This window comes from Alternaria triticimaculans, assembly GCF_023758025.1.
Source record: "Alternaria triticimaculans strain BMP 0046 chromosome Unknown scaffold_1, whole genome shotgun sequence".
In the NCBI taxonomy this organism is placed as follows: domain Eukaryota; kingdom Fungi; phylum Ascomycota; class Dothideomycetes; order Pleosporales; family Pleosporaceae; genus Alternaria; species Alternaria triticimaculans.
This window is the reverse complement of record NW_026055958.1, coordinates 2,434,335-2,446,401: the sequence shown is the minus strand read 5'-3', so window position 1 is coordinate 2,446,401 and position 12,067 is coordinate 2,434,335. Positions and strand designations below refer to the sequence as shown.

At 53.2% G+C, this 12,067-nt stretch overlaps 5 protein-coding genes and 1 non-coding gene across 6 annotated transcripts; 2 read left to right on the top strand and 4 right to left on the bottom strand.

Annotated features, from left to right (window-relative positions):
* Positions 1 to 505: 505 nt before the first annotated feature.
* Positions 506 to 1,544, bottom strand: J4E78_000793 (uncharacterized protein; the record flags this gene model as incomplete). The annotated part of the gene is made up of 2 exons (XM_049361454.1): positions 506 to 786; positions 836 to 1,544. The coding sequence occupies 2 exons, from the start codon at positions 1,542 to 1,544 to the stop codon at positions 506 to 508; spliced, it is 990 nt and encodes a 329-aa protein (XP_049226737.1).
* A 756-nt stretch (positions 1,545 to 2,300) lies between these two features.
* J4E78_000792 (uncharacterized protein) lies at positions 2,301 to 3,471 on the top strand (the record flags this gene model as incomplete). The annotated part of the gene is made up of 3 exons (XM_049361453.1): positions 2,301 to 2,391; positions 2,448 to 2,911; positions 2,965 to 3,471. 3 exons carry the CDS (start codon positions 2,301 to 2,303, stop codon positions 3,469 to 3,471), a joined length of 1,062 nt encoding a protein of 353 aa, XP_049226736.1.
* Positions 3,472 to 3,849: 378 nt separating this feature from the next.
* Positions 3,850 to 5,073, bottom strand: J4E78_000791 (uncharacterized protein; the record flags this gene model as incomplete). Its single annotated transcript, XM_049361452.1, has 1 exon — positions 3,850 to 5,073. The coding sequence occupies one exon, from the start codon at positions 5,071 to 5,073 to the stop codon at positions 3,850 to 3,852; it is 1,224 nt and encodes a 407-aa protein (XP_049226735.1).
* A 484-nt stretch (positions 5,074 to 5,557) lies between these two features.
* Positions 5,558 to 7,273, bottom strand: J4E78_000790 (uncharacterized protein; the record flags this gene model as incomplete). Its single annotated transcript, XM_049361451.1, has 1 exon — positions 5,558 to 7,273. One exon carries the CDS (start codon positions 7,271 to 7,273, stop codon positions 5,558 to 5,560), a length of 1,716 nt encoding a protein of 571 aa, XP_049226734.1.
* Positions 7,274 to 8,285: 1,012 nt separating this feature from the next.
* J4E78_000789 lies at positions 8,286 to 8,383 on the bottom strand. The gene has a single exon. It is a non-coding gene; the product is annotated as a tRNA-Val (tRNA).
* A 2,382-nt stretch (positions 8,384 to 10,765) lies between these two features.
* J4E78_000788 (uncharacterized protein) lies at positions 10,766 to 11,389 on the top strand (the record flags this gene model as incomplete). The annotated part of the gene is made up of 2 exons (XM_049361450.1): positions 10,766 to 10,967; positions 11,046 to 11,389. The coding sequence occupies 2 exons, from the start codon at positions 10,766 to 10,768 to the stop codon at positions 11,387 to 11,389; spliced, it is 546 nt and encodes a 181-aa protein (XP_049226733.1).
* Between the last annotated feature and the right edge of the window lie 678 nt (positions 11,390 to 12,067).

Sequence of the window (12,067 nt, the reverse complement as noted above, 5' to 3'; positions counted from 1 at the left end):
AGGGTCGCGTCCACGAAGTTCCAAAGTTGTTGGTGCAACATGTTAGACGCAATGACAATGAAGAAATTCTGTCCACACTGAATAACGACATGTTTTTTTGTATTCAGAATGCTCGGCTAAGCCTCACTGATGCCGAAATCGACGTTCAATAGTGGGAGTGGTGGATAGTGCAATATGCGCTGCTGGTGTGTAGTGTTCATGGCTTCAACATTTGAATTTAGGCCCCAAGGATCGCCGAACATGTCACAGGGTTAGTAAGTATGCGTACAAACTCCAAGCGGCCATAGCTACGAAGAGGTGAGTGTCCACTGAGTGTGACAATGATGCTGATTAGACATGGCTATCGAACGGAAGACAGGCCGACTTTCGTCGACTCGACTGACGCTTGCCTTATTAAGACTAAATCGAACGCGTCGCGTGCGCCAACCCGGGCCTCCACCAATTGCCACAGGTCTCGCATTTCATTTTGGCTGTTCTGGCCTCGCTGAGCGATAGGATGCTTAAATCAGTCCAGAAAATTGCCTCCAGTCTTGGCAAGTACTTCGTCGTAGTAGCTCTGGAATGCCAGCCATCCCTTCTCAGGCGTCCCAACCTGCTTATATGTCTCGGCAGCCTCGCTTTCCGGTATGATCTTGGGCTTGTATCCACTTCCAGCGGCCGCTGCATCTACAAGGAGTTGTGCTTGACACGTCTTGTCGAGGGAGAGGAACCAGAAGGCTGCTTCGTCGACGGACTTGCCCACGGTGAGGATGCCGTGGTTTTGGAGGATAGCTGCTTTGCCGTCACCTGTGCAAGTGATCAGTAGCGTAAAGCATGAATGTAGACAGGGTCATACCTAAGGCATCCGCAATCCTCTCACCCTCTTCGCTGGCCAGCACGACTCCGCCAAACTGGTTGTATACGCCGTGGCTCTTGTAAAAGCGGATGCTGTCCTGTGTGATCATGTCCAGTTCCCTACCAAAGGCGCTAAAGGCCTTGCCATGTACGCTATGCGCATGACAGGCTGCATGTACGTCTGGCCGTCGCCTGTGTATGGCGCTGTGAATGGCAAAAGCCGCCGCATTGATGGGCTGGTCGCCGTGCACCACCTCGCCTTCCTCGTTCACCAGTATCAGATCCGACACGCGTATCAGGGAGAAATGCGCCGACAATGGGTTGAGCCAGAAATGGTCGGTGAGTATTGGGTCGCGCACGCTGATATGGCCGGCGACACCTTCGTCGAACCCGCGCGAGGCGAAGATGCGATAGGCAGCCGCGAGATGCTGTTTACGGTAGAGGCGTTCGTCTTCGAGGCGTTCAAAGGCTGGGTACTTGCGGACTTTGAGGGTCTTGCCCGACTTGGTCCGGCCCATAGCTGCTACTGTCTGGTTGTCATTGCTTTCGGCGTGATCGACCCGCGTGCCTGCCGCAACGGACGCGTGCAGGTCCTTGGACGATGTTGTGAGCGCCCGAGTAATACGTCGTGGGTAGAGCCATTGGGGGCGCCGTGTGAATGACCCTGCGACCTGCACAAGTGACGAAGGAAGAAGGCGAGCTGTAGGCATGGTCAGTGCGGTAGGTTAGCAATCTATGCAGTGGAAGAGTACAACGGCTTCCCCGCCGGGTATGACATGACGGATAGTCCGCTGCGCATCCCTGGGAGTCACTGGACGCGATTGGTGAGCTTCGCAAGAGAGGAGAAGATGGGCATCGGAGGTTAGGCCGAGGCTTGATGGGAGATGACATAAGCGGAACTCGCCCAACACTCGCTGACTCTCCAACACCAGAGCATTGTCGACTCTCGACTACCTCGATAGACTGACATTGCTGAAGTCGCCTCACAGCCATCTTTGCGTTTATCTCTTGCAAACAATATGCATTCTTCCGGATGGCACTGGAGAAGAATAGCCCGTCCATCGGAATGCCACCAAATGACATAGAGGATGACCGCGGAGACAACTGTTGTTTCTGTCACCGACCTGTTGTCTCCCATCTACAATGTCTCACTAACTGGACTATATGAAGTCTAGGTTTGTCAAGCTGTCATGAGATGAGCGTAGTAAACCCTTCTGCGCCTGCCCTTTCACTCCCAGTCGCGGCCGCGCCAATCGCACAACAACACGCTACTGCTCTACTCCTTCCCTTCTCACCCGCTCACTCACCGCACAAACTCCGTCGCCTTCAGGCAGCTGGGCCCACTTCCATGTCAGACTGGCGCCTGCGCACTATATCATTTCGCCTGCCCCTGCCCTCATCAACGCCCTGCCACGCTTCCACCTCCAACAGCAACCCGAGAATCAGCGCAATCAACCACGGCCAACATGAGGTGCACCTTCTCCCTCTTCTGCGCCTTCCTTGCGCTTCTCGCGCTTTCTCTCGCAGCCCCGGACTCCATCGACGCCGACAGCCTAGGTGAGTGAGAAACCAGTCGATAAGCCCGCAATCGCTCTACTGACGTTGGAGAGCAGTCTCCTCCTCCGTTCAAGGAATTCCCCAAGGACCATCGATTGTCGGTACTTCTCCCGCCCCAGCTAGTTCCCAGGTATCATCAGAAGATACCCCCTCCGAAGGCGATTTGCTCGCCGAGCTCCATGGCTTCACTAGCACAAACACAACATTGTCGACTGCCAGCTCCGACGTTCACGTTGCCGATGTCGAGGAACAGTGGAAGCATCTCAAAGGCTGGTATCGTGTTGATGTTCGCCTCGGCAAGGGAGCTACCCACGCTGGAACTTTCCAACAGGGACGGATGTATGAACGCATCTACTCAATCCTCAAGAAGTGCAAAAAAGGATCTACCATAGACGACTGCTCTATTCGCAATGCGGTTTTCCGGGATGGAGACAACAATTATCGAACAGACTCGGCGCTCGTTCTCGAGATTGAGCACGAGTACTTCAATCCGGATTTACCAGATCTCCAGGACTTGGGAGTAAGCGTTGCTGTACTCTAAGTGGTCATGTTCAAGGGCTAACACATGTATAGTACCGTATGATGGCTAGCGTGTACCAGAAGATGACTGAAGTACCACGGAACTGCTTCAGAATCGGCGATTTCAAAGACAACAGCGGTGGTGACAGAGACTTGTTCTTTTGCTCCGTCCCGGCCGAGGCGTTGATAGTATACCCGACCAACGGAGGCCCAGTTCAGATGGTTCTCATGATCAAACTGGAATGGGATCACAAAACTTCCGATTGGACCTACGAATGTGATGGTAAATCGGACAAGGGCGTTGCAGAATACGCGACCCAACCATTCCGCAATGGTTTCAATGAAGAAATCGCCAAGATGCACGGATGGAGAGCAGACCGAGTTACCCCCTTCGTCGACTGTTATTCCCTCGGATGCTTCTACTATGATCCGAAAAACGATGGAAAGACATGGGATGAGCAAAATGTAAAATGTACACCGCGACGGGATCCGATAGGGTGTACTAAGGACGAGGGTGGTCCCAAGCCTGAAAACCATTGTCCTCCAAAGTACCCTGGATGATGGAGCATGCTCCACTGAAAGCCACAACATCATGGAGCTGGCGATCCCACTTCCTGGAATCCGAAAGTGAAGGGGCAGCTTATACTAAGATGTCGAGGTCGAGTCGGGCAGCCAAGGGCAGTGGTAGCAGTACTCTTACTGTAGTGTAGTTTCAGATAGCTAATAGCAGTAATGAGAATCTCGTTTGTATCAATATTGTCATGATCAGGATGCCTCGAAGGTGACTTCTGCCTTGACGTAATCAGCTCTACGGGGCTGGCAAACATTGAACAAGCAGAACATATGAGATGAGGTTGGGATTCGAATGGTCTGTGACTTTATGCTATCTCATTCAGTGTATGCATTAATCGTTTCGATAGCAAAGCCGTCTTACACCGCCTAGTCACCTCCCGAGACAAGCAAACTCTGCACATCCACCATACCGTGTCCACGATCGTACAATAGTTTACGCCCACGATGGAGTGGAAACTCCGCAACTACCATGACTGCGATACTCTTCACACCAGCCTTTTTCAGTAGATGTAGCACCGCGCAAAGAGTCTCGCCCGTCGACAATACATCGTCCACGACTACGACCGAGTCAGAGCCGATAATCGCGTTTCGCTCTATCTCGATGCGCTTTCCAATCTTTGCTTGGTTAGGAGCTTGGGAAGAGATATACGATGCGTTTTTCGTGGCCGAGATGGTAGGTGGCGGAAGCTTGCCAGCCTCGCGAATGGGCACGAGAGGCACGCCTACCAGCGATGCTAATGCCGGTGCAAAGACGAGACCGCCCACCTCGCAACAGACAATGGCATCGACGTTGGCCCAGCATCCAGTGAAGTGACTTTGTAGTAGTGATGCGCAAAGAGCAAGGCCACCTGGCTGCTGCGAGATTCCGAGTACATGTCGGAACCGGATGCCCGGCTTGGGGAAGTTTGGGATTGAGCGTACCATATCGGCCAGTGGTTGTAGGTCATTATGCAAGAAGGGAAGTATGGAGGCCTCGGCAAACTCTCGTACCGCGCCGTTTCCTGGTGTGTCGTTGACGAAGGTCGGATTTGGACGATGTCGCGGAGCTGCAGAGTCAGTCGTCTTCTCGGTGCGTACCCCACGAGCAACCCGTGAGGCTTCGCTGGTATCAACATGGACTTCGATCACTCTGCTCGCCGCCACTAGATGGGAGAATGATGCGACAGGTGCCTCATCCCTCATCCCCGTGATGAACAAAACATCGACATCCGCGCCTGCCGCATTGTGGACAACTTCAAGAAAGTGTTCTTCCGGTAGTCGGGGTCGTTCCTGGATTTGTTTCTCGTAGAAGGCTGTCAGCGCTGAACGGTGTTGCTCCTTATATGCCCGATCGTCTAGAAGGCGGCGGAAGTCGTTACCAGTCGCGTCGGCGAACTCGCGTTTCGTGACGTCGCTGATGCCTACAGCTTGCGCGCGAAGACCATGCATTGAAGAAGAAGCGTTGCCGTTAAGTTCAGAGAACACGGCGACCCATTCACCGGCACAGTAGTCCTTGCCGGCGCCGTGTTCGCCGGTAACAAGAATGATGAGTTTGGGCAACGGGGGCTTCGGCAACGGACAGGCCCACGCCAACACGTTCCGTGGATCCATCAGGCGTTTGAGACGACCGAGGCGCACGGTATTCGGCCCGAACGCCTTCTCCGCCAGCACTGCATCTCGGGGATCAGGTCCAAGGTCCGCTCCGTACGTGCCCCTGCTTAACGGCAGCAAGCTATCGACTACGTCGTACACCCATTGCACCGAAGCATGCGTAACGCGACTGCCATCCTCATCCCGAGGCCACACCCCGGTGATGACGCAAGCAAAGTCCCAGTCTCGGCAACCAAACGCAGTCGCTTCGGGTGTGACCTTGCCAGCCTTCCCGCCGCCATGCAGCAGATGGAGGTAACAGAGCGGCGACGGACGAGAATCGACCGCTGAGACTAGGCGACGAGCGATTATCGACCTTCCAATGTCCTTGAGAAATACGCAACGCTTGAAAGATGACGTCTTGCCGTTGCCATGCCCCCCGTGCATCGCAGACATGTACATCTCGGCTTCGAACGCTTTTACACCATTTAAGATATTGGTGTCGCTAGCGGTTCCCCATATATCGCCTTTGCGCTTTGACATGATAGTCGTCGGCGATGGGGAAGATGCGTCGTTCATCCTCCCAATACAGGTATGCGTCGGCGGAACAGAACTCGCTGCATCCATTTGCGACTATCTCGTCGAACTCCCGAAGTTTGCGTTTGGCTTCGGCATTGTCGCTCAAAGGGATTACCCAGTTTCGCGTGACAAACGAGTGGGCGTTATAGGCGCGAAGTGTTACGCTGAGTACGATACCAAAGTTCGTGCCGGCACCTTGCAGTGCCCAAAGGATGTCGGTTTCATTCTCTGGGCGACGAGCCTCCTTTGGAAGGTACTTGCTTGGCACACGGCCGACATAGAAGATCTCTCCAGAAGCCACACTGATGAGTACGGCGCCGACAATGTTGTCGCAGGTGAGGCCGTACATCCTCGTAAGATGGCCTATACCACCTTGTAGCCAGAGTCCGGCTCCAACACTTGGACGAGATCCTAGAGGTACAGTGAGGTCCTCATTCAGAGTTTTGCTGATGATATTGACTGTCGTGCATCCAGCCCCAACGACTGCAAGTGGAGTGAAGACAGCGTCTTGGTCCTCTTCATCCCCAACCTTCTTGAGTACATGTAGGGAGTCGAAAGCACTCATGTCGATTGCCACCACATTGGATCTGTGGCAATGTGCGCTGTGTCCTCCACCGACAACAGTCAGGCCAAGGCCGTGCTTGAGTGCCCACTGGACGCAATCTTGCACCTTCTCAATAGTATCTGGCCTGACGATAGCGGCGGGGCGTTGTAGACGAGCTTGTTGGTTCTTCACCGGGTTCTCTTCTAGCATCGGACCCACACGCATCTCCAATTCCTCCACTTTGTCTGCGTGGTGATTGAAAACCAACATGACTTCAGGTGCGGAGAATAGAAGGGTTGAGGGATGGCCGTCATCACGGTGGGCAAGATCACGACATAGCTTTCGCCAGTTTGCTAGAACAGCGTTGTCTTCGTCGGTGTCTTGCATGGTGAAGCCAGCGACGAAAGATGCGAATATATACAGTGCGTCATCTTTATCTGCTACGCCAACGAAACCGGTGGGATAGGAAGCCGAATGGTGGCAGGCCAAGCCGTCGATGTGGAAAATACCCTCACGACGGAAAACTGCGACGATTCCATCATCGAGGAGCATGTTCAACGCGTGCTTGATGAAACTGTCTTGCGGCTTCATACCGTACATGCTGTGACAAAAGAGAACGATGTCGTACTTCTCGATATCGGCACCACTCGGCGTGTCACAATCCGGATCGAAACGAGTACGGTAGATGACAGGATTACTCTCCAAGCAAGGAAACGGAGCTTTTGAGGTTGTATCCGTCTTCTCATGATCCTGCAACCACTTTCCCAGCTTCAGAGCATACAAGGCATTGGGTTCAAAAGCGGTGTACTTCCCAATCCTCTTTCGCAGGCTTCTATGTAGATGCCCGAGAATGCTCTTGGGGCCCGGGCCGATCTCCAGAACCGAGATCAACTTCTCTGATTGGTGTGCAGGAGCTAGGAGGTAGGATAGTTCTGGGATGATGAAGTCGCGGTAGATCGCCCAACTGGGTCCTTGGACGAAGGTTTCGAAGCCTGCCGCATATTGTTCGTCGGTCAAGGGCTCCCTGGAAGAGGTGACGGAAGGTTTGATGTTGGCGCTTCGCACTAAGGCCTGCTTGAGATAGTCGAGCGTGGCCATAATAGCTGGCGGCGACGCACGAGTACGCTGAAGATCTTTGCAATGACAGTATTGATACGAGCTTGAGCTGAGTTGGAATGAGAGTGCTACTCGACCAGCTGGGGACCGGATGGGATTTGTGCGGACTACGTTGTTTGCCATCACAGCGGTCGCAGCGGCAATACACATGTCTGCTCTGCCTTGATGCACATATCCGCCCGTCGGAGGTAGGTGACACCGGTAATGCACGTCTGCTATATGCAGCACGCTGTTTGATTATCTTGGATACTGTAAAACGTGTGGATCGGACGTATTACTGCATTTTGTTATTTCATACCCGATAGAATGAGTTGAACGTGTCTTTCACAAGCAATCTCACAGATTGCGATCTATCCAATTTTGCCCTCTGAGAGTTTCATAGAACGATCAGCAAATGGATCCACTTGAAGAGTGCCGAGCCCACAAACAACTTTGCGCTCAAGATCTCGAGATGTACAAAACCCATGATCGTGAAATATGCCGTGTAATATGCGTTGTGCTCGGAATTCAGAATTGTTCGGCTGTTGCAAAACCCTATTCCAAAGATTGCTGTGCGTACGATTTTAGCAGTGATGAAGACCGATATCAAGAACATTCTTAGCCCTCCATTATAGGCAAACATGTAGAGCCCGCAGTCCTGAAGAGATTATCACAGTGACGTGTATGAGGCAAAAAGTACTCCACAGCCTTAAGCATACGCCAACAGCATCGTGATCAGCATCTCCTAGAGACAACGAGTCCAAAAAAAAGGGGCGGCTTCGAAGGTGTAATACACCAAAGGTTTTAGATCCCGAAGGATCTACTCCAAATATTTTAGATCCAAAGGATCTATTCCAAAGCTTTGACCAAAGGGCCAACACCAAAGCGGTAGGTGTTAAAGGGGGGGCATACCAAAGGTTCAACCCTTAAGCCCTCAACACCAAACTGGTAACACCAAATTTGACCTCGAAAGATCAACTCCAAAAGATTTGTACACCGAAAAGCGTCTGCAGACTGATTCATCGGAGGTTTGAACTCCGGACCTTCAGTGTACTAACAGGCTTTTGAGGGCCTTTGTTAGACTGACGTGATAACCAACTACACCAACGAACCGTTATTGATGAAAGACGGCAAAAAAAGTTGGATTTTGTTAGCCACCAGTTTACTTCCAGGAGACAAGCTCAGTCTTCGTAGCAAGCTGTATATACGCTGGCGATACGATAAAATTCTGAGGTGCGGGGCAAAGAAGCTGAACCAGTTTTCTTCCGTCGTGGGTCGAAGTGGTTCGCCCCACCAAAGGCTACCATGGTGTGATAGAATGGAGTATAGTTGTAATAGGGTCGCTTGACATACAATCGGGTATGCAAACAAGTGTGGCTAGTCCGAGTATGTTTGTGTTGTTCATCGCGAACCGTCAATGAGTTGCCGACCGAACTTTGAGTGTTGGGTCTGTGAGAACACTGCTGGACTCGCATTCGTAACTATACACTTGCTTCTGCTTCAAAGCTGAAGAGAGCTTAGTTGTTCGGAGCGAGTGCTGTCGAGACAGAAGTTCGCGTTTGTGGGGAAATGTGCTGCCGCACCAAGAATGCCATTGTTGCCTCAGACCTTTTTTGCGCGACTTGACGCTAACAAGATCAATTACCAAGCTCAGCGACAGCTTGGGAGCGGGTAGCTGCCAGCTAGCAAACAGACAGGCGGGCGGTCTGCATCGCGCGACGCGGCTTGAAGCTACCGTCCGGGCGGAAGCTGTAACGTGGCTTGGTACAGCTGGGCGACCAACGACTTCCGCTGACCGCGCATCGAGCGAGCGTAGTCGTCACAATGTTGGCTGTCTCGCGCTCGTGATCGCGATAATAGATCGAAGAGGGTATGGGGTACTCTGCGCGTGGTGTTGAGCATGTGTGTGGTTGTCGGGGCTGTAGCTGTTCTGGACGCGTCCACGCGTGCCCAGGAGATCGCGGAGCGGGATCAGCAACGCCGACAGTAACAAACCTCCGTGCCCCTACGTCTTCCTCATCGTTCACTCTTCACCATGAGTCCAGTCTTCATGCCGCTGAAGAAGCCAAGCTGCGCGTAAGATTACAGCCAAGAACAAATCGATCGACTCCAGCGCATCTAGGCTGTGGGCTGCAGCACAGTCCCGCTGGAGCAAGCACACGTCAGCTGCACGCGCGCACCGTTCCTCACGACAAGTACCATGACAAGCAGCGTTCCGAGACCGACGCTGTGCTTCCTGCATGAGTCTGGAGACGATGCGAATCCAGCGACGTCCCCGCCGGCCAAGACATCGATTTGTCGCACCTCCGTAGGAGTTCCAGCCACGGGGTAGCGCACTAAGGCCGATCTGGAAACCACAGCCTAAAAGCAGACCACATCTCAAACCTCGCATCGCGTCTCTAAGGCTGCGACCCCAGCACCTGGCTCCGCTCAGGTATCTACAACTCCACTTGTTCAAGACGCCAAGTGTTGCGATCAAGGCTTGCCCCTTCCAAGCTCATCGCCGAGCCCTGTCAGTCTGGCCCCTTTGCCCCAGACGAACGCTGTGGAGGAGGTCTGCCTAAGGGTCGCATCTTGCTCGTGCGCGCCTGAAAATCCGGCGATCGATGCTCATTGAGGTAGACAACCCCTCGATTCGCCCCTTCGGCCACCTCCTGTATACCGCCGCTACTTGGCAAGTCAGCCTGAACGAGAAGCTATAGGCTTGGTGCTCTAAGCATTACCCAGTCTTCTTCTACCACTGTCAGGGCTTTAGATTTGGGCTTGGCCAGACTTCAAGCAGTCGAAAGGATTTGTGTGGTACGCGTCAGTGTTCGGAAGATCAGTACTCCAAGACCCATTATAGGGCCCCAGTGTGACAAGTGCATCGTTCACTCAACATGCAGTTGACCTTATGTGCCTCAGGCGGATCGCTCTCTCCACGTGCACTCGAAGAGGAACTCATCCATGACCACGCTGAGGCCTGGAGTAATCACACGGCTCAGGATCGTGGTCACCAACCCACTTGCAGTACCAGAACCATGCATTAGCCCCGGTAACTAAGGACGCTCCCCAGGCTTATCCGACCTTGGCTCCGCATCACAAAAGTTTTGACCCAACATCAAACAGCGGGAGAAGCTTGGCATGGCCATCGAAGGCAAAGCTCTGCCATGGTATGCTTGCCGCTACTTGGCGTAGCCTCAAGAAAGTTTCATGCCTTGACAGTTATGGTTAATTCATCTTGGCAGGTAACGACGGTGGGCCTGCGATACCACGACTATGGAGACTATGGAGACTCAGTGGTTTGCGTATAAGAAGACAGTAAACCCACTTCTTCTATTCTCCAGTCCGGTCACTCACTTCATTTCACTACCAACTAGTATTCACTTCTGTCGCCGGGCGACTTCTATCACTTAGTACATTTTTTGATCATCTAATCGTTCATCGAACCTCAATCATCCACCACTACCACTACCTTACCACCTAATCGAAAGATCCAACAACCCAACCGACAACATGCTTCCTCAACACGTCCTCTTCGCGCTCGTCGCCACTGTCGCTGCCGTCCCCCTTAACATCAACTTGGGTGCCTACTCGCCTGCCCTGGTAGTCGGTGATGGAGAGATCTCGCTGGGATCTACAGAATCAGCTTCAGAGTTGATGTCTACGCTCGCTTCGGGAGCCGCAGCCAACGCCGGTGGGGAGGGCGCAGCACAAGGTCAGCAAGAACAACCGGCCGCCGAACAGCCCGCAGCTGAAGGCGAGCAAGCTCAAGAACAACCAGCTGAAGGAGAAGCAGCTAAACGATCCAACCTTCGCCGCGCCGTCAACGACATCATCAGCAAGCGTGCTCCCGTTGAGCCCAAGATGGCCGCCGTCGAGGAGGCCATGCAATGGATCAAGCGCGACCTCGCTGGCTTCAACGCTGCTCTCGGCTACGCCAAGGAGGCCCAGAAGGACATGCCCAAGGTCGAGATGGGCACTGAGAACGCCGGTGTCGGTCTTCTCGTCAACCCCGGTGTCAACGTTCCCAAGGACTCTGCCGCCGCTGGCGCCCCTGCTGAGAAGCGCAAGCGGGATGAGGTCGTCGAGGAGGAGGACGCACCCAAGATGACCCTGGTCGCCATCACCGAAGTTTGAGCACTATACCCGACTTTGCATTTCAGCTAGCACATTCTCCCTCCAAAAGGCATCACGCGCCATGGGAGGAGGAGTTATACACGACAGTCATGTCACAAGCTCGATCTTGTATTTTCCGAGCGCAAGTTTTCTTTTCAGCAAGCATCAGCAGGATCACGCGCACTGCGGACCGGAAGATGAGGAGTTTTGGATAACGGTATTGATGGATGGATGGACGAACAAGGCAATGGAAGATGAGATAAAACGTCGCAAGATTTCAATAAAGTACTATTTGATCAGACCTCAGCTCCAACATGTCTCCTCACTAACACAATAGCATCTCATCTTCTGCAATTCGGCAAGCCGAGTCCACTGTTTACTTGCTTCTAACTCAGTTGCTTGGGTTCCGCCGCTGCACGACTCATTCCACCAACACCCATTGACATTGCATCCGTATTTCCCGCCTTGGACGTTTTACTCTCGTCGCCATCGAGAATCCACAAAGAATACCGACGTCTCTAGTCTCAAGTCGCATTAAAGTCTCAGTAACGTAACTTACAGCTCTTGGCAACGCCGCGGGTTCAGGGTCCAGGGTCCCGGGTGCGGAGCGTGAAACACGGCCCTGTCGTGTGGTCTGTGCGGTCGGAATGGCCTGGCGAGGCCGCCGGTGGGCTGGAGGAAAACTTCCCTTTTCTCAAT